The 19,978-nt window shown below is 39.1% G+C and overlaps 1 protein-coding gene across 9 annotated transcripts in view; it reads right to left on the reverse strand.

Annotated features, from left to right (window-relative positions):
* The window catches only part of tnk2a (tyrosine kinase, non-receptor, 2a), a 33,863-nt gene extending 14,245 nt beyond the window's left edge, over positions 1–19,618 (reverse strand). For 4 of the 9 annotated variants that reach the window (XR_004568722.1, XR_004568721.1, XM_034214154.1 and 1 more), the window contains exons 1-17: positions 19,414–19,618; positions 18,172–18,294; positions 15,310–15,831; positions 14,148–14,310; positions 13,979–14,049; positions 13,311–13,517; positions 12,393–12,542; positions 12,201–12,296; positions 11,340–11,521; positions 11,050–11,176; positions 10,763–10,909; positions 9,292–9,386; positions 8,652–8,846; positions 7,834–7,925; positions 7,156–7,200; positions 6,829–7,064; positions 572–775 (exon numbers count right to left, since the gene is read on the reverse strand). Coding sequence is in view for 7 of the 9 variants with exons in the window: in XM_034214154.1 (XP_034070045.1) it covers positions 572–775; positions 6,829–7,064; positions 7,156–7,200; positions 7,834–7,925; positions 8,652–8,846; positions 9,292–9,386; positions 10,763–10,909; positions 11,050–11,176; positions 11,340–11,521; positions 12,201–12,296; positions 12,393–12,542; positions 13,311–13,517; positions 13,979–14,049; positions 14,148–14,310; positions 15,310–15,426 (2,127 nt within the window). In the remaining 2 variants the exon portion in view is untranslated. The remainder of the gene's footprint in view (positions 1–571; positions 776–6,828; positions 7,065–7,155; positions 7,201–7,833; positions 7,926–8,651; positions 8,847–9,291; positions 9,387–10,762; positions 10,910–11,049; positions 11,177–11,339; positions 11,522–12,200; positions 12,297–12,392; positions 12,543–13,310; positions 13,518–13,978; positions 14,050–14,147; positions 14,311–15,309; positions 15,832–18,171; positions 18,295–19,413) is intronic. The other 5 variants (XM_034214151.1, XM_034214152.1, XM_034214156.1 and 2 more) reach the window with 5 other exon arrangements.
* Positions 19,619–19,978: the final 360 nt, after the last annotated feature.

The following is a 19,978-nucleotide window of genomic DNA, read 5'->3' on the forward strand; positions in this document are numbered from 1 at the left end:
TAAAATGCTCATATATCTTTTTCTCTTCATTCCCCACGCCCCTAAATAAATAAATATACTAATTTTAGGAAAAGTAACGAAGTTTGAGCAGTGTGGGTTTTATATTAACAGAGTTACACATATTTCAAAACGCGAAGTGTAATAACTGCAGTGGCCTTCCTGTCACCGAGAATGACAAAGATCCTCAGTGAAGCACAAGCCCATATTGCTCACTAAATTGTAAGTACAACTTATTAAAAAGATCAGTTCAATGCAACTAATGTCGTCTTAGTGTTATTGCATGATGTTAAAATGGGTTTGCCATGAATTTAGTGATGGATTGTAAACATTTGAAATGTAGCATTTAAGTGTTTCTCAGTTACAATGTCGTTGTTTTAATAAATCAGACACTGATGGTGCAGCACTTTACTGTACCTCTTTATATAGGCACATTTTCCCTAAACATTTTTTTTGCGCTGATCAGGGGGTACTTTTTTTTCAAAGGGGATACATAATTGAAAAAAGTTTGAGAACCACTGGATTAGCATGTGTCTGTTTGTGTCCACAAAAACTGAAACAATGTGTCCATTACCTCTCTCTGTAACTCTTGGAAGAGGTCAGCTGACTGCGACTCGCTCCGGCCAACCATACTAATGCTGGCGGTGGGCGTGGTCTCCTCAGTGAATCCCTTGTTAATAGACCGCACCTCCTGGTCCTCTGATTGGTCCTCGAGCTCGGTAGTCACCTCGTCATAAGATGGTTGAGGGAGAGGCCAGTCCAGGATGGACGGAGTGTCCTGTATGAGAAGGAGGGACATTGCAGAATCTGAGAAAAATGTCATAGACAGTGCTAAAGACTTATTAGTCTTTAGCACTGTCTCTACCAACTCTACCAACTAGGGGAAATTTATACATTATAAAAGCCAACCTTGGAACAGAGAATGACTCAATAGTATGTCGTGGCCAGCTTCATACTGTATGTCGAGAAAAAATAACAATCTAGTATTGTTGTTGAATTAACCTTGGCGAACAACATTTGTCATCTACCTAGAACTTGTATGGTTTAAACATCATAGCTCATCAAAAGAACTGGGCAGGACTGGAAGAAGCAATGGCTGTAGAAGTTTTAGATTTACAACAAAAAATCTGCACATTACATATGTGACATATTTATGTAGCAAAAAAGTATGAACAACCAAACTCGTTGAGCTGATGGAAAAATGCTTAAAAGTTAAGCGGAAATATGACTGTGAAGCCCTTAAGTAAGCCACTAAATTACGAATGTGCACATAACCAATCAATGAGTGCAAATCTGTTTCACTGTATCTGCCTTCGGCTCAAGGACAAAAGTTTATTCAAGACTTTTCTTAGTCAAAAGCTGGAACACATCCTTTAGAGAACACAAAACTGTGATCACATAGTGTGAGAAGGTCTATGGCAGGGCTATTCAACTGGCGGCCCGCGGGCCAAATCCGGCCCCTGGGTGATATTTACTGGCCCTTTCAGTATAATGTTAAAAAGTAAAAAAAAAAAAAAAAGTTTAATTAAAAAAAATTTTTTTATTTAATAATTTTTTTTTTTGGACCAGAGTGCCTTTATTCCTGAGAGGGTGTTACATTGAGAGATAGAGGGGAAGACATTGCCTGAAAACTTTGGCGGGCTCGGGTTTCGAACCCACCTACTACCAACTCCTGTCATTTATAGCGTCTCTCGCGGCTCGCGCTGCCCTTCACTACAAGCTCGCGCACTTTCGACGGTTTCGCGCCAATGGAACGATTAATCAAACCTGGTCAGCATAGTTGGATATCAAAATGTCTCTTTCTACGTTAAAAAAACGAAAGGTTGACACCGAAAACCAGCAACTCAACAGCGAGTGGGGAAAGAGAAGTACTTGTGTGTAAATGTCAGTGGGAGGCCCGTGTGTTTAATCTGCAATGAGTGTTTATCGGTGTGTAAAGAGTACAACTTGAGAAGGCATTTTAAGACAGCTCACGCCAACTTTGACGCCACTTTTCCAGCGGGCTCTGATGCTCGCCGCCAGAAGATTTTGGGGCTAACTTCGTGCTATGACCAAAGACGTAGCTCCCTGTTTCGGGCTTGCACTGACCAAGAGAGAGCTACCGCAGCATCCCTACGAGTGGCCTGGATATTAGGCAAAAAGAAAAGGCCTTTTACGGACGCAGAGACAGTCAAAGAGTGTATGCTTGCATCAATTGAGTAAGTGGTAGCAGATGAGAAAATCAGAAAAAGCGTTATTGACTCAATTAAGAACATTCTGATTCCTGACACGTCAACATCAAGGAGAGTGGAGACCCTTGAATCGGACGTTTTTGAGATTCTCTTGGACAAACTGAGAAAGACGGAGGTTATGTCGCTAGCTATTGATGAATCCACTGACAGCAGCGATGTTGCACAGCTGTGCCTCTATGTTAGATTATTTGATGGTGAGTGCTTTCGGGAGGATCTACTTGGATTAATTCCTTTGGATGGACACACGACCGGTGAGGTGATGTTCCACAAAGTGGTTTCGTTTTTCACGGAGCACAAGTTGGGATTGGATCGTATTAACATGCTTGTAACGGATGGGGCCCCTGCGATGTCGGGCCGAACACAGGGACTGTCCGCTAGGCTGGCAGATGTGGCTCCACAGCTGAGATCGCTGTATTGCCTAATCCACCAAAGCCTCCTGTGCGCAAAACTGAGTGGCGAGTTAAAAAACACAATGGACTCTGTCATGGCGATTATTAACTTTATTCGTTGTAACTCCAGTTTACAGCACCGCCTTTTCCACCAGATGTTGTCAGACATGTCAGCTCAATATAATGATTTGCTCATGCACAGTGCCATTAGATGGCTAAGGAAAGGAAACGTCTTGAAACGATTTTGTGAACTTAAGGAGGAGATCATGGCGTTTCTCCGCAATTCAAAACATAAAAAAGCCAACGCCTTTCTGTGTCTGATAGAGAATGATGAGTTTTACGCTGCTGTTTGCTTTTTGAGCGACATTTTCCAACATCTGAACCAACTCAATTTGGAGCTGCAGGGCAGAGATAAAATGGTTACACAACTTGTGGAGAGACTCCATGCGTTTCAAATAAAGCTCACACTTTTTTTTGCGGATTTATGTCCAGGCAAAATGCTCCATTTTCCAACACTGCGCACTGCAGGTTTACAAATCACTGAGGTGATGACTGGATTTACGGACACATTGAAAACCAACTTTGCCGCGAGGTTTGAACATTTCAGTCTCCCGACTGAAGTGATGAGATTTGTGAAGGACCCTTTCTCTGTGAATGTAGAGGGGGAGTTTGCACTGAAAGCAAAGGAGCTGATTGTGACATTAATGAGGCGTCTTTACAACTCGAACTTATTGACATTCAGTCATCAGATGACCTGCGACAGTCATTTCAGCTGGCAGGTTCTGAAAAGTTCTGGACTCATGAAGTCAGCCACGAGAAATTCCCTCATTCAAGGGGTCTTGCACTTTTTGTCCTCACAATGTTTGGCTCGACTTACACGTGCGAATCAGCATTCTCACACATGAAAACTAATAATCGTGCATCCCTCTCCGACCAGCATCTGCATCACTGTATGCGTATTGCCATGACAACGTATACTCCTGACTTCCCTGCTCTTGCTAAATTGAAAAAATGCCAATTCTCTCATTAGATGGCACATATCTGCCAAGTTGGTTGCATACAGTTATCACTATGTTAATCAAAAAAGGTTTGAGTTTTAAAAGGCTGTGTGTTGTGGTTTGGTAATTAATACAAGTCTTTTGACAATTGTTTTTGCTTTTAATTAAGCAATTGATGTGGTATGGCTCACTTGTCTTTATTGTTATTATACCATAATATGCACTGTTGTTTGTGTCTGGCCCTAAATTGCTATTTTGTGTGAATTATTAGATAATTTAATCTAAATCTAATGATGTTGATGGTTATATTAGCTTCACATGTACTGAGTTCTGAACTTGCCATTTATAAAGGCCTTGGGGCTATGTTTGATTTAATTAAACAAAATATATGCACTCCACTATGCTGTTGTAGTCATTTAATTTAATTTCAAACCTTTATTTATGCAGGTGAATCCCACTGAGATCATTGATCTCTTTTTCAAGGGTGACCTGCTGTAGTATTTACTGTATCTGAAGCTCTTAATATGATTGCTCATATTTCAAGTCATTTTTTTCCCGGCCCCTTGCTTTGGATCATTTTCATCAACCGGCCCCCATTCCAAACTACTTGAATAGCCCTGGTCTATGGTATTTGACAAAACTTTAAGATCATGTACTGCTGGAGAAAAATGGCTTTCTGTGTGGGATGGTGTGGGACTGGAAACCAAAGGGAATAAAGGTAGTGGATACACGAGATCAGAGGGGAAAATTATGCGTGTAAAATATAAAAACCTCTCCACGTCCTATGATTGCAGCTGTGAAAAAGTGCTGTATGTGCAGCTTTAGATAATGCAAATCATTCTTTTCCATCAACCTTCCATTCTGTGAAAGGGCGCCAGCAGTAGGAGGTAGGAAGCATGGATACTGTTATGAAATCTGCACACAGCACCACTGCTCTGCGTTCATTCTATTTTGCACAGGTGACCACTCTTGACTTTACAGTGAAAAATGTTTCACTTGGACGACTATTCTAAAAGAGACGTCTTTATAACTGTTGACAGGAAACTGTGAAGTTCATAATGGCTGTGTACCAAGTTTCTAAGCGACTTAGACTGCAAGGATGTCTTCGTTCTGATTTGTGTTCCATTAAATGCCAAATCTTTTGTGAAGACACAATGTAGGCTTGGCATAAAAAACTTGAACCAAGGTAAATTACAGCATCATAGAATCTTATCGCCATCCAAACTGAATCTATACAGGTCCGTTGATTTGAGGATTGCAATATGCTATAGCACTAAATATAATAACTCAATTACAAGACTACACGTTAACATAATAACAAAGTCAAAAGTGTTAAGATCCAAACTTGCAGACTTTTAGCATCTTACTAGCATACTGTTATGTTCACCTGGCGTAACAAATAACATACATGAAGAATATGTAATCTGCCTGCTAACTATCAGTCCTCAGTTTTTAGGTTTTATAATTGTAGAACCTTTCTTGAACCATAAAAAGGGATTAAAACATTTGTTACGTCACATTGTTAAGTCTATGGGCCGAGTGGGTTCTTGAGGGCGGGGCCAGGGGGACAAAACACAATATTAAATCAGCCGAATACTATAAGTGTGCAACTCGATTTTGACAGGAAAGCAAATGGAGACTTCTAGAATTGTGTGAGTAACATTCTGTTTTTAGACTTCTCTGTTTCAGTGTGTATACTCTGTATCAATGCTCTGTAGTTGATCTGACTGAAATTGTGATTTTAAATCTCAAAACCGCTACAGTATCTGTCAGGCAGAAACTTGGGACAAGTAATTTGACTGAAACCTTAAAACTGAACTAACTGACTGCTAGAGTTAACTTTGATTTAAACATTTGTAGAATACTAAGAGTTTATTGAGTAGGTGTAACTGTATTAATTGTTAAACTCATAACTTTATAACTTAGGGTTTAATGTAATTGTAAAACCATTGGGCCACTTAAAATACAATAACAAGTCAGGAGGGAGCCAGTCTAGATTTCCTTTTGAGGGCCACCAGCTGCAGAGAGTTAACTAATTAAAGGGACGTTGCCCCACAGCTGTGAGAACTCAGCAATCAGGTGTCCATTTTAGGTAGCACTTTCCTGGAGCGTCAGCTTCAGCGTCAGACAGGCTAAGACTGACAAAGACATTGGAGTCCTGCGGGAGTAAGACTGACAAAGACATTGGAGTCCTGCGGGAGTCACGAGGGAGGCAAAGAGGAGGCAAATCCTACTTTGATTGAGCTAAAGTATCGCTGGTGTTTTATTTTATTTGGTTGTTTAGCCCCTCATGCTATAATCATGTGTATTTTCTCCATTCCTGTTTATGTGTCTTCTCGCAATTATCACTGGCCCCGTGTATCTCGTAATCGACATCAGGAAGATACGTCCCCAGCTGACACAGAAAGCGACTCAGGTTCTGGTCCAGGCTCTCTTCATCTCACGCCTAGACTACTACAACTCCCTCCTGGCTGGTCTACCTGCATGTGCCATCCGACCTCTGCAGCTCATCCAGAATGCAGCGGCTCGTCTGGTCTTCAACCTTCCTAAATTCTCCCACATCACTCCGCTCCTCCGCTCCCTTCACTGGCTTCCGATAACTGCTAGAATCCACTTCAAGACACTGGTACTTGCTTACCATACTGCGAATGGATCTGGCCCTTCCTACATCCAGGACATGGTTAAACCGTACACCCCAGCACGTGCACTCCGCTCTGCATCAACCAAACGGCTCGCTGCACCCTCGCTGCGAAGGGGACCCAAGTTCCCATCAGCAAAAACACGTGGGTTTGCTATCCTGGCTCCAAAATGGTGGAATGAGCTCCCCATTGACATCAGGACAGCAGATAGCTTACACACCTTCCGGCGCAGACTGAAAACTCATCTCTTTCGACTCCACTTCGAGTGATAGAACTATTAACAAAGCACTTATATACTAATAAAGGGCTGGCTTATCTACAGCCAGTTGAGTAGCACTTGAAATGTTTTTGCTCTATGAAGCCTGATGTACTTATATGATTCTGTTTTCTTCAAGTTTGTATTTTGTTGGTCGAACGCACTTATTGTAAGTCGCTTTGGATAAAAGCATCAGCTAAATGCAATGTAATGTAATGTAATGTAAACCCAGAAGCTAGAAAACTGTTATGGTTTAAAATGAATCACATATATAAATATTTCACATCCTAACTACTTTCATTCACTAACAGACAGTACCTTGAGGGTGTCCTCATCCGGCTGCCGCATATCAGCAAGTGGCGAGGGCGTGGTGGAGCTGAAGCTGTCATCAGTGAAGTCGATGAGCGATACTTCACTTTTGGCCGAGCGCACACTGGACCCCTCCCACGGTCTCAGCTTCAGTCCCAGGGACACTCCGAGCTTCCTCAGGCCAGAAGAAGTGCTGGTGTCTTCTTCGTCATCGTAATCGTCGATCACAGAGTCGTAGAATGGCTCTGGATGCACATTCAAGCACCAGTCAGGAAACACAAGGATGTATTTAAATAAAAAATGTTTGATTGTAAACAGTTGCTGAGGAACACTTACTCTTCAGCAGGACAGCAGGTTGAGGCGGACGAGGAGGAGGTTGCTCTGATAAAGAGAGTTTTAGATATTAGTGTATATTCACATAGTGCCTTAAAATGAATAAGAATTATGAGGTGATATTTGTGAAGTAGGACCATTGTAAGCTAGTTACAAGGAGTCCATGTAAAAATACTGTTAGAAAATACTTAGTAAAAGTCCAGTTAATGCTCAAAACCTCAAAAAGTAACATTGAGGAGTAACATTACTGATGCATTAATGTGTTTCTTGCATTTCATTTACTCTTTTTACCTCTACCAGTTTAATCTACATCACTGCATCATATTCTATAATATAATCACATATTTGTAACTTCACTTTTGTGTGATATCCATGTATATCTTCCAAGTCAAGGTTTCATGTGCTTTTTGACAATATATTTTAAGGCTTATCCAAAATAAGCTTTAATAATTAGATGTAGGAGATGTTTCTCAATCTATATAGATACACTTAATGGTCTTAAGTGATCAAATGTGGACATACATGAATTTTTCTTAAAGAATATAAATAAATAGAGTTGCATACAACATTGAATATACCACATCTAATGCATAGTAAAGCACAGCACTTGATTAAATGTACTTGAGTATGTGTACTTAACGTGCCACTAAATATATGTTAAAAAGGTTTGGATAAATGTACTCTTTGCACGGTTGGGGAGTTTGGTCGGCCTTGCGATGCCCGAGTCCATTCCAAGGACGTCAGGAGGGTCCATGGGGTTCCCCAAATACAGACTGAAAGAGAGAAGAGACGTCAATCAGATTTAATGGAATAAACCTGTGGCTGCAAATTAATTCAACATTAGTTTATAAGACAACATTTTTTAACTGAACATGTTATTTATTTTCAGCTGTCCTTTATGTTTGCTATAGTCAATAAGTACTTTTTTCGTGGATACACTTTGCTGGCAGTAAAAATGCTTGAGTTTTTTTATTTTTCTATTATTGCAGCAGATGTGAGTTGTTCTGAATTTCAAGCATGTTCCTATAAAAGCTTAACAAGTGCATCATCTGTTGGTAAACTGACGCAATGCTGCACTCCAGTGGAGACGGCAATGATAGCAGTTCTACAGAATCACATACACATGGTTCGAGCTTAGCATAGCATAGCATTTAGTGATAACTGTTTGTAGTTCAACATTGTCCACTCTATCAATTCAAAATGGTTTTCATGATCTAGATGAGTAGTTCAATATAGGTCGAGGAGGGTAAAATGATGAATAAAGGAATAACAAAGGAACCATTGGTGACTTTTACACAACATGTTATTTAATATAACAACAATTCTTATTACGTTTTTCTCACAAAAATATTGCCATTCAAGCCTTTGAAACATTTATATAACCAGATTGTTTTTCTACTAGTGTTGAACCCTAAATAAAACCATTAATCTATTAATTGATTGTATTATTTCATATTTTGTGTGGATGCAACTGAAGTTAATATGCGTGTATTATTAACCTGTCTATGCGGTCTGCATGTCCCCAGCTCCTGTGAGGGTCCGTGTCTCCGTGCCCCGTGTGGATGAAGGAGTGTTTGAGCGGTTTGCTGATGTCGTGGACGGACGTACCGGCGACTGATGTCACCACGTGACGAGGAAACTGACCGATACGCAGCGTGCCCCTGTTCTGTCCTCTCCACCAGTAATGCTCTGCCCTGAAAACACATATAAGGACATAATAAGGAGGTCTTTTCTGTTTACCACATGACTGGAATCTGAGTCCTCATATACAATGTAATTCAAAAAGAATGGGACTTTCCTGAGTGGAGCAGCTTGTCTAAATCACATGAATGTAAATGACGGCAAATCAATAATAATTGTTTACTTGTGGGTTTTGATTTGGGCATCAATACCCACACAGTATATTTTATAAAATGAGCCATTAACTGCACAGCATTACATAAATGCTCAATAAAGCAAGGAATTCAATATCAACAAAAGATGCATTTGTAGACTTGGAGTAATAACCTTCATTCCAATACGCACTGACACACATAAGCATGACTTTCCAAACCAGTAATTGTGTTAAAATACTGATCTGCTAATGAGAATTAAATGACATTCTTGAAGGTACAGCCATGTGAAATATAACACACTGACCTTCCCTCTATCATGGTGATGACATCGTTCATTTTAATTTGGAGCTTGTCTTCCTCCTCAAAGTCCTGGAGCGCTTTCATATCTGTCGGCATTGTCTGCGGAACACACACACACTTACAGTTAGAGGAAAAAGAGCTACAAACGTCTGATGATGTATTACTGTCATCAGCAGGATCACAAGATACAAACATGTCCTGTCATTCTTTTTAAATGGTGATTTATTTATTTTCTTCTATTGTCCTTTATTTGTCTGCTGCATCACTTTGGTTTCCAACTACTTTTGGAGCTAAAGAAACACATTTAGTGGAAATATGAGATGAAATAACATTCTTTAAGCTTTTAATGTTCTTTGTATATTTAAATTTGGTGTAAATACTTGTCTTTAGTATTCTTTTTTTATGCTAAATTGTTTCTTAAAAATACATGTTTTTTTATTATCCTTATACCTTTCATTTTGTACCTACTATTGCAACTTATTTTCTTAGATTGTTTATGTTCGCACCACCAGATACCAAAGAAAAGTCCTTGTATGTGTAACTGTACCTGGCCATAAACTTGATTCTGATTCTGATTAGACTAATTAACTCTCTAATTTGAAATATATACAACTCATTAGAGGTACTGTAAAAAGTAATGTGGTGTAAATAGATTAAAGTAATTTAGTATAATAATGTCAGCTACTAAGCCATCCTCTCATCTGCAAACCAAAACAAATAATACAAGTGGTAGGACATGCGTAATAGCTGAAAAGCCTATGTATGTGTTCTGGTAAAGCGAGCTGACTGATTCTTGTCAAATACAAATAAAAATACTCTGGTTTAGGCTTTCACTTACAAATAAAATGTTTGCATTTTTCAAAAAAAAGACTGAGTTTATTTTGAGCTACATTTTAGAGAGAAATATTTATATTTTACTCCTCTCAATGTATCTTAATGTACTTTATAACAGAAACAATTTAGAGGAATTTTTTAATTATATGTTGTTTAGAGATCATTTGCCAAATAGTAATATAAGGTTTTGTAACTAATAATAGCTCCAACATAAATTATAATTGATTATATTATTAAGATGTATTGAAAACATTTTTGTAGAGGATATACATTAACCACAACAGATTATGAACTACAGATACATGGTATGGTAATAAGAATAGGATAATATAAGGTATTATACAGATAGAAGCATTACAATGACAGTGGCCATTCTGTTCATTAAAAAAGGTACTTTTTAAACCTAAAGTACTTCTTGCTTAAAAATGCTCTGTTCCTTTACAAGTAACAGAGCATTTTACGTATTTTAAGGATCTGAGTAATAATCTCCCTCTAAGCTTAGTTTGCACATATAACCACCTTTCTGAATGCACCTAAGATCAGTTGTAATACCATGTACGAGTTTCCTCTCTTATGGTTTACATTATCAGGTGGTGCAAAGGGCTTAAAAAGCTGATTTTGACAAATAAACCCTGTATTACCTCCAGCAGGAAGTCTCTGAGGGCGATGAAGGTGGGTCTGTCCTCAGGTTTGGGGCTCCAGCACTGCAGCATTACATTGTAAATGTCCTGAGGACAGTCATCTGGTTTACAGAGCCTCTCAGCATTCACGTCCACCTTGTGGAGAATCTGCAAGCAGACACATAATTAAAAAGCTATAGTATCTTTATTGTGTGGGCAATTTTAGAAACTGCAAGAAGCTAACATAGTTTTTTGGGGTTAAGCTTTTTCGGAAACAGCACATGCAACATTTTAAGTTATGTGAGCACCTGGCTCCCATTAAGGCCCAGCCACGGCTCCTGTCCATGGGTGAACATCTCCCACAGAGTGACCCCAAACATCCAGGTATCAGACGAATGAGAGAAACTACGAGACTTCAGAGACTCTGGAGCACACCTAGAGAGAGACAAGGAAAAATATAGAATAACACAGACACAGAAAATGTAAGAGAGAAAGAAAACTATGGATAAAACCCCATAAAATCTTTCAATCACTTGAGCCTGGATATAAAAATTACATAACGACAAATAATGAAGTGCGATCGGGATGCTCTTCTCACCATGGGAAAGGGATTTTGTGGCCCTCTTCCATGATGTAATGGTCAGTGTGTGTTGGCAGAGCTCTCATCAGGCCAAAGTCACCAATCTTTACGATTTCATTGGTGGACAGCAGAACGTTGCGGGCGGCCAGGTCTCTGTGGAGGAAACGTCTCTGCTCCAGGTAGGCCATGCCGCACGCCACCTAACATCCACACAGACACAAAGAGACACTGGTGGAATGTAACTAAAGTACTATCATACGTAAACATTTGAAGTGATTTGACTTCACTTGGGTATTTCCATTTAATTTATCTTTATTATTCTACTTGACTGTATCTCTGAGGGAAATATTGTACTTTCTTTTCAGGTTACAAACACACAACAAACATACAGCATTATGATCTTATATTGTTTGCACTGCTGGCGATATAAAACAGTATACAAATAAGTTAATATCAGCACAACCTAGAATATCTTTATCATAAATTATAGTTAAACAATAAAAGAAAATATATTATGACTACTTTTAATTTTGATTAAAATGTCTGCTAATAGTTACATATTTCAAGTAAAGTGTTTGAATGCATGACTTAAACTGCAGTGTGGTATTAGTTATTAGAATACTTCTGACGCCACTTTTTTTCTTAACTTTTTCTCTCGTTTGAGTTTTTATGTGTTCATCCAAATTAATGAAGATATAAAAAAATGATGTTTTACAACACAACTTTTGCTGCATGACCTTAAATAACAATAGAGACACACAAGTTGTCCTACAATATTTTCAGTGCATTTTACATTTATCTCTAGACACTGTAACATTCCCAATGGAATTGAGGGTTTATCACTTCCCCTACTGTTTTTTTCTTTGGTGTTAAACTGACCTGTACAGCGTAGTTGCACAGAGAGGAGATGAGGATGTGACCCTGACGCTTCCTGAGGCGGTCCAACAGAGAACCCAGAGGGGCCAGCTCAGCCACCTGCACACAAGCACAGACATTATTTTTGGAAATAAAACACTGATTTGTGATTTGGGTGTCTACTTTAGCATTTTTGAGTCAGAGTGTGTGTTTTACCATCTTCATGGGCTGCGTAAGGACGATGCCGTACAGCCGGATGAGGTTCTGATGGCTCAGTGAATGCATGGCGTTCACCTCTCTGATGAAATCGTCCAGACCATCAGAGTCCAACACACTGGCCTTCAGACACTTCACTGCCACTGACAACTAGAAACACAGAGAGGGAGAGACAATGTCAGCCGAACAACAAAGAGAATAAACTGCTGTATTTCAAAATGTTGCCTTTGGGACAGTTTTGTGGAAAAAGCAGAGATGGCAAAAGTACCCCCACCTTTACTCAAGTAGAAGTACAGATACTTGTGTTTAAAAATACTCTGGTAAAAGTAGAAGTACTGACTAAACTTATTTGCTGAAGTAAAAGTAAAGAAGTATGGGCTTACTTACTTAATTAAAAAGTACCCATAACTACCAACTGTTTTATTAAAGACTAACTGACCTCCCTTTATATTAATAGAACAATAATGTCATTGTCAGCTAATGAATGTTTCGATGCTGAACAACGGCAACATGACAACGTTTTCATTGGTCGCTCTTCTTTAGAGAAGACCAGAAAATTATGGATACATGGATTGTGTTCAAATCTATAGGCACGCAATGACTCTAAAGAATAATGATCCCGCCACTAAATGCAGATTAAAACTAAAGTAACGAGCCAGTTTTGAAAATGTAATGTACAGGTATTTGTGTTCAAAATGTAGGAAGTAAAAGTAAAAAGTCGTCAGAAAAATAAGTTGTGGAGTAAAGTAATGATACCATAAGTACAATAATGAAGTATTTGTACTCCACTACTTCCCACCTCTCTGGGAAGAAGATAACCAGAATCAGCCAAGATGAGCTTAAATGTCATACATTTTGCACACACTACAACATGTTATGCTTTTCCTTCCTCCTGTTTTTTACACTCTTCTGTCTCACCACTCTGCCGTTGGGTCCAGTCCACTCTCCTCTCCGCACCACCCCAAACGTGCCGTCTCCCAGCCGCTCAAACAGCTGCAGCTCCGACTCTCTGATCAGGCAGGTGAGCGAGGCTGCTGGCTCACTATTGGATGAAGTCGAACTGGACGATGCCCCCTGAGGGAGGGGTTGCTGGGGGTCCGTGTCAGGTCGTTTAACAGGGAACACCTACAAGCACAGAAGAAGAAACCGATGAGGGGTTTAATTGTATGTATGTCTCATACAGAGAAAGATTTTTTATTTGATTTAATGATGCATCTACACCAATCCGAGGAATTACATATTCCAGTAAAAACCTACTTAAAATGTCAAAAAAGCAACAAATAGTCATTGTAGTCACTTCAGATGTACACAGTCATCCTGCAAACATGTGAGCATTATTTCAGCCTTGAAAATCAGTTATCTAATACAAGAAATCTATCTAAAATGTAGTAAAGTAACTAATATATTTGTCATTAAGCTGCAGCTAGTGTTCGGACATACGGGTTTAAGAGATAGACATTCCAAAGTCCAAGACTGTGTGTGTGCAATAATAGCTTTTAGTACATTTGTGAGAAACTTGCAACTTCTAGCAAAAATGTGTATGAGTATGGTTTTATGTGTGTGTTTGCAGGACAGTGGTACTGTACCTTGCTCATCCAGGACTTGCGTTTATAGAGAGCTCTTCTCCTCTTGACTGCCTCCCAAAGCCTCCGCTGACCTAAATTGACACAATCACAAAAAAAAGATTTCAGATTGAGATTGTTTTCCCTCTAAAGACTTCTATTGCGTCTGGGAACAGGTGATAATAGGAAGTACCGGGGCGTCCCATGCCGATCTTCTCCAGGTCTTCGTTCTTGACATAGTCGAAGTGGGAGATTCGTGTGACGTTGAGCTCATCACGGATCCGCAGGAAGTACTGCTGCAGCTGCACGTCTGTCAGCAGCTCCAGCAGCCACTCGGTCCCCTCCTCACTCTGCATCTGCACACACACATTTAAATATGCATTGACAGAAAGCCAGTGTTGAATACACATGGATTGTGTGCCTAAACATGTTCTTTTTTGACATTTAGAGGTGCTGGTGCTCTTCCCTGTTTCCAACCTTTATGCTAATCTTTCCCTTGAATTCTTATTTTGTTGTCAATTCCTTTGAGTCCAATTTTTTTCTGGATCCAAACATGATGTCATACAATATTTCTCATGGGAGGAATTTATCCGAAATAATGACATGTCCAATACATTATTTAAATTATTTAATGCTGTCAATGTGTCCCTACTTTCAAGGATCTAGAATGTCATGATTGTTAATGATATCAATACTAAAATCTAAAGCATAATCAAACTGTTATGGTCAATTTTAAAATGGCATTATTTGAATTTTAAGAGAGATGTGTACAGAGAAGGACATTTTACTAATAGTCATAGTTCTCTGATGGACAAACTATTTCATAAAGATCATTAAGAATACAATGACATATTTTACAATTCAGGAATACATATACAATGAAACTTGTGTCCACTAACATGATGCTGCAGTGCATGCTGGGATGTTTCCCTACAAAAACATCTCAATTGCCATCACATGATCAGCACTAACCCAATTAAACTAACCCTGATCCTGGTTTGAACTCTCTGCTCATTTAGCCTTTAACTCAAGATAACCTCCTTCAGGATTTAAAAGAACATAAAAAGAATGATGATGATGCGGATAAAACATGTTAGCCTGAACTGGTTTAGCAGCATTTGAGGAACAGGGCCCTGGCTGTGGACAGCTGAACTGAACGATTTATTTGAATTAAAATCAAAGTATAGTCCAGTTACAGCCCTACAATCACGATCAATACACACATGATCACAATCACACTTGAATTCTAACACACACCTCTTTATCTCACTGACGCACACTAGCACAGAAGGACATACTGTATTTACAGAGTGAAGAAGGATCATGGCATGTCCAACCAGAACTTTCGTATTTACCATTTGTCCCCCGACACTCTCTCTAATCCTCCCGGCACTCTCCTCTTCGTCCTCATCCTCCCCCTCCTCCTTTCCTCTGGTGTAAGGGAGTCGCTGGTACATATAGCTCTCCCCCATAGTGAAGCAGCTCCTCTCGTCCTTCGCCTTGTCTCCTTTTTTTTTGTCTAGCTGCTATTCAGAGGAGGCGTTAGCTCTGCTGCCGTGCTCTGAGTCTAGTTTTCTAATCTCCTCTCGGCTCCATGACCTTCTTTGGTAAATCGATACATGCACCCACACGTTCACAAACACACCGGGGGCATTTGACGCCACTGTCTCCAGTCGTATCCCCTAAAGCTATCTATAAACTCTGTATCTTCCCCCACACTGGGTTTTTCTCTCCCTGCTGACTCACGGCTTCCAGCGGCGTCGGACACCTCCATACTACCCTTTCTCTCGCCATCTTTTTTACTCTCTCTCTAGCTCTCCATCTCCTTCTGGTTCAGCAGCAGAGCCCACCATCTGGTGATAAATAATTCAGCAGCTCTAACAAGAGGATGAGAGAGAGGGAGAGATGTTGGAGGAAGGAGGGGAGAAAATGCAATAACAAATAGGTGCACAGATGGATGGGTGAATAGATGAGTGGCCATTAGCCAGGCCAAAGAGGAATAATAGGGTTCCCAGCATTATTTGATAGATGCAGACATGCAGATGGTATTGCAGCTATGCTTGACACCAATCCAAACAAGCATAATATTATGGAGTCAATTTAAAAAAGGGAAAATCAGCTTTGGAAGCGTTCAACTGATTTCACAACCATTTGTAATACTTTTTAATTACTCAAGTATTTTGTCATGTGATAGTGGTTCTGGTCTGTGGTTTTGGTCTGTTGGTTTGACAAAACATGTCCTGGTTTTTCTTCTGACCTTATTTCTAAATAAACAATTTAAACAATAGATTTAAACACAATTTTGTTCAACTGTATTTAGAAACCAAAGACTATATCTATTTCATGGTTGTCATTATTTGATGATTAAGCCATACTGAAAAGGAATCACTTTATTTTTTTTAAAAAGCAAGGGATATCAATGGCCGTCTGTTGTTTGGTCCATGTCTCGGGTCTAGACGAAGATATCTCAGCAACTATGGGATAGATGGCCATGGACCAGCTACAATCAATCAGCTAAAGCAATAAAACCAAGGTCAACATATTATTAATATAAAATAATGATATACACAGGTTCTTGCAATGATAAGCAAAATATTTGCATCCAGACGCCCTTTCACAGACAGACGATAGCAATAATGTATTTTTTGTCAATACATTTTGTAAAAGCTGATTTACTGCTGCTTAGAATGCGCTCTTGAAACGGACAAAAAGTCACACAAAAATGCAATCTGCCTGTTCTTGTGAGCCTCATTCTGAATATAATTAGTTGAACTGACTTGCTGTAACAAATTACATGAACATTCAAAAGGCGAGGCTGCCTCTATATTTCTTTTTATTCTTGTTTCATTTAGAAACAAGAATACAAATAAATATTGAGCTGTCATTAAAGCAACATTTGATGGCAAAGACAGTGTAACTGGCGCATATAAATAATAAATGCCTGTGTTTATGTATGTGTGCATCCGTGGCCTAAATGAGCCCAAAATCTGAGCATTCACTTTTATCGAGGCCAATGCTCTAAATATAGGAAAGCTAAATTTAGCTTACATCCACAGGCATGGAGTGTGGAGCACAACTGCTAATGTGTTGTAATTACAGCATCTATACCTGAGATTCAGTCAGGACTGTTATATACAGTAATGTGTTCCTGTATGATAAGGATGACAATTTATTGTGCATCCAGAATCGTGTTTTTCTTTATTCACTGTCCACTTGCTTTGATCACTGACATATAAATACCAGGAAGCATGTTTTATTATTATTGTATAAGGATGACCAGCTACTACAAATGTAAGTTCAAGCACTCTACCTTGTTCTGTTTAGAGACAGAGTTGTTCATGTTTAATATTTTTGGACTGTATCAAACCATAGGAATAAAATGAATACATCTTGAAAATGGCTGTATTTGACAAATAGAACAGTGTATGAATCGTGTCACATTTGAGAAGCAGGATTTAGATACAATTTAGGAATTTTTTTTGCTTGATAATTACTGAAAAGTGTAATAGATTTTCAAGACAGTGATTGATCCAAATTCAGTCAATTGTCTGACAGGTGCAAACACGCTACAACGGCCCAAAACATTTTCAATAGGAGAAACGTGCTGTGGCTTCAGAAACTATGCGATCGGTATAATCCCCAACTGTCACTCTCACAGAGTTTGTCTGTTCATAATCATAAGTGTTTTGTTAATATATTTGAAATTAATGTGGTTTGGGTTTTCTTCCAGCATTTGTATTAGCAGCATTTTTTCATTTGCAGCGATTTTTTTGTTGCAGCGTTTCGTTTATGCATCGCTTTTTGTAAAAGCTGCGCATGTTTCGTCAAGTTGGCGATGATGTTACTTCAATTGCATGTGTTTTGGCCCTTTTGTGTTTCCATAATTGCATAGTTCCTCTAGCTGCAGTGCGGCTTTCCTAATAAAAGTGTTTTGGGCCAATAAAGTGCATTTGCACCTGTCAGCCACCGTACAGATATATTGGTTGACTATTAGAGCCAAATTGGTTATTTGAAACTATCGATTAGACGGAATTTTAATCAACCACTTTGTTCGTAATCTATTGCACCTGTCAGCCACCATATGTGTCACTAAAAGAACAATATCATAGAAAATCAACACATTTAAAAAGAAAAAGACTGAGGGACATTTTGAGTACATTTATAAAGGCATTAGTGTAGCCAGTACAGAAAGACATTCTTCTGCAATCATCTCTTACAGTATGTGTATCTTACTGGTCCTACCCTGCAGAAGTCTGCTGCTGGATCAGGGTTTAAAGCTGCAGTCAGGAGGGATCACTGGAGGTCACCTGGAGGAGGCCATGGATGGAGAGACCCCGCATCTACATACACATAAAAAACAAGCAGTGAAATCAGAATGACAAGAGCTCACTCAAATTATAAATGAACTATAAGTAAACTGCTCTGAGAAATAGAGCTCAATCTGTCTGTATGCATGGAGTAATTCACAACCATGACACATTAAAATAAAAGCAGTCTCTATTCAGTGTCTTTAAAAAAATATCAGGCTCCAATGTTGTCCATAAAGACGATTTAATTACATTATTGAAATATTTCGAGTCTGTTTTCTTCCTCCTATAGATCTGTTAATCAGGTTAATAGCTACAAATGATAGCACTGAGACTGTTTATCTTGTCTAGGAATATGTTTGGGGTTATGGAAAAATTACTTATTTTCAAGGTTTTGAGATGCCATGTTGTTGAAGACATGGCATCGGAAGTGTTATCTGGTTGCACGTTACTGCACAGAGTATTATTTATTTTCACTAACTCAAACTGAAGATAGTTAAATACTTATAGGCTTTTTTTTTTTTTAAAGGATTAAACTGAGCCCTCAAATTCCATTTGAAAAAATATCTTTCAAAATGTTGGGATCTTTGTGTATTTCAAATCTAATTATTGAAATCCCTTAATGTTTGGTGTGTCATATCAAATCTTCTTGGGGCCATTTGACACCGGATTGACACCAGTATTGTAATGATTTGACTCCAGGTCAGTTCCGAGTAGAAACTGCATCTCACTGTGGAAAAATATATTAGACATTAAAAACAATAGAGTGAATACCAGTATCCAGCAATAAGCTAAGACCAGAGTTCAAATAGTGTGTCCACTGGGATGTTCATCATGGTAAAGAGCTATAATCTCCATTGAATAGATCAGAACGGATTTGTATTGATTCGGCTGCTGCTTTACATTGTCAGTGTCTACCCCCCAACGCTGATTAGCCTCAGTGACGTTCGATGTCCACCTTTATATGTGTCAGTAAACACCTCACTACTTTAGTTTCACTCCCAAACACAATAGCTTTATTTTATTTAGTCATTTATTGTGTTTTGTTTTAGTGCAACATGTCACGTTTTCCATGTAGCGATATCAAGCTGCCAGATAAAGACAACCCCAGCATACCAAATATATTGTATAGCTTATTTGCAGAATACCAACCTGGGAGGTGAAGACGGGTTTACGGGAGAACAGTCCGCCTTCCTGCGGTTAGTCCTCGCTCTGCCCGCCGCTCTTCAGCACCTGCTGGCCGGCGTGAAACCGCGCTGTTTATCGGGGAACCTTTTAAATTCAGCGGAACCGTTATCTCTGTCCTCCGTTTATTCCTAAACGCTCCTCGGTGCGCCTGTCCGAGTTCACGAGCGTCACTGTGCGTAACATCATCACGCGCAGATAGAGCGGCGGAAGTGGCTTCGAATTCACCACAATAATAGCACTTCCTATTCGGAGATTCAGGCTTCAAAATAAAAGCACGAGTACAACGCGATTATGAAAAGCCTCATCAGGGCCATAAACAGCAAAGGTGTCATATCATTAAATATTTATATATGTTTGTGTATGTGTAATGTTAATGTAGTCCAAATATAAATTAAATACTGTTCTATTAAATCTGAAAACCATGACAAATCTTGAAATAAGAGAAATTAAAATGAATACTTGCTCTTAAAAATATACATTTACCTACTAATGACAAGTCTTCAAAAAGATAGAAATAGCTTATAACAGA

The sequence above is a fragment of the Gymnodraco acuticeps genome, unplaced genomic scaffold (assembly GCF_902827175.1).
Source record: "Gymnodraco acuticeps unplaced genomic scaffold, fGymAcu1.1, whole genome shotgun sequence".
In the NCBI taxonomy this organism is placed as follows: domain Eukaryota; kingdom Metazoa; phylum Chordata; class Actinopteri; order Perciformes; family Bathydraconidae; genus Gymnodraco; species Gymnodraco acuticeps.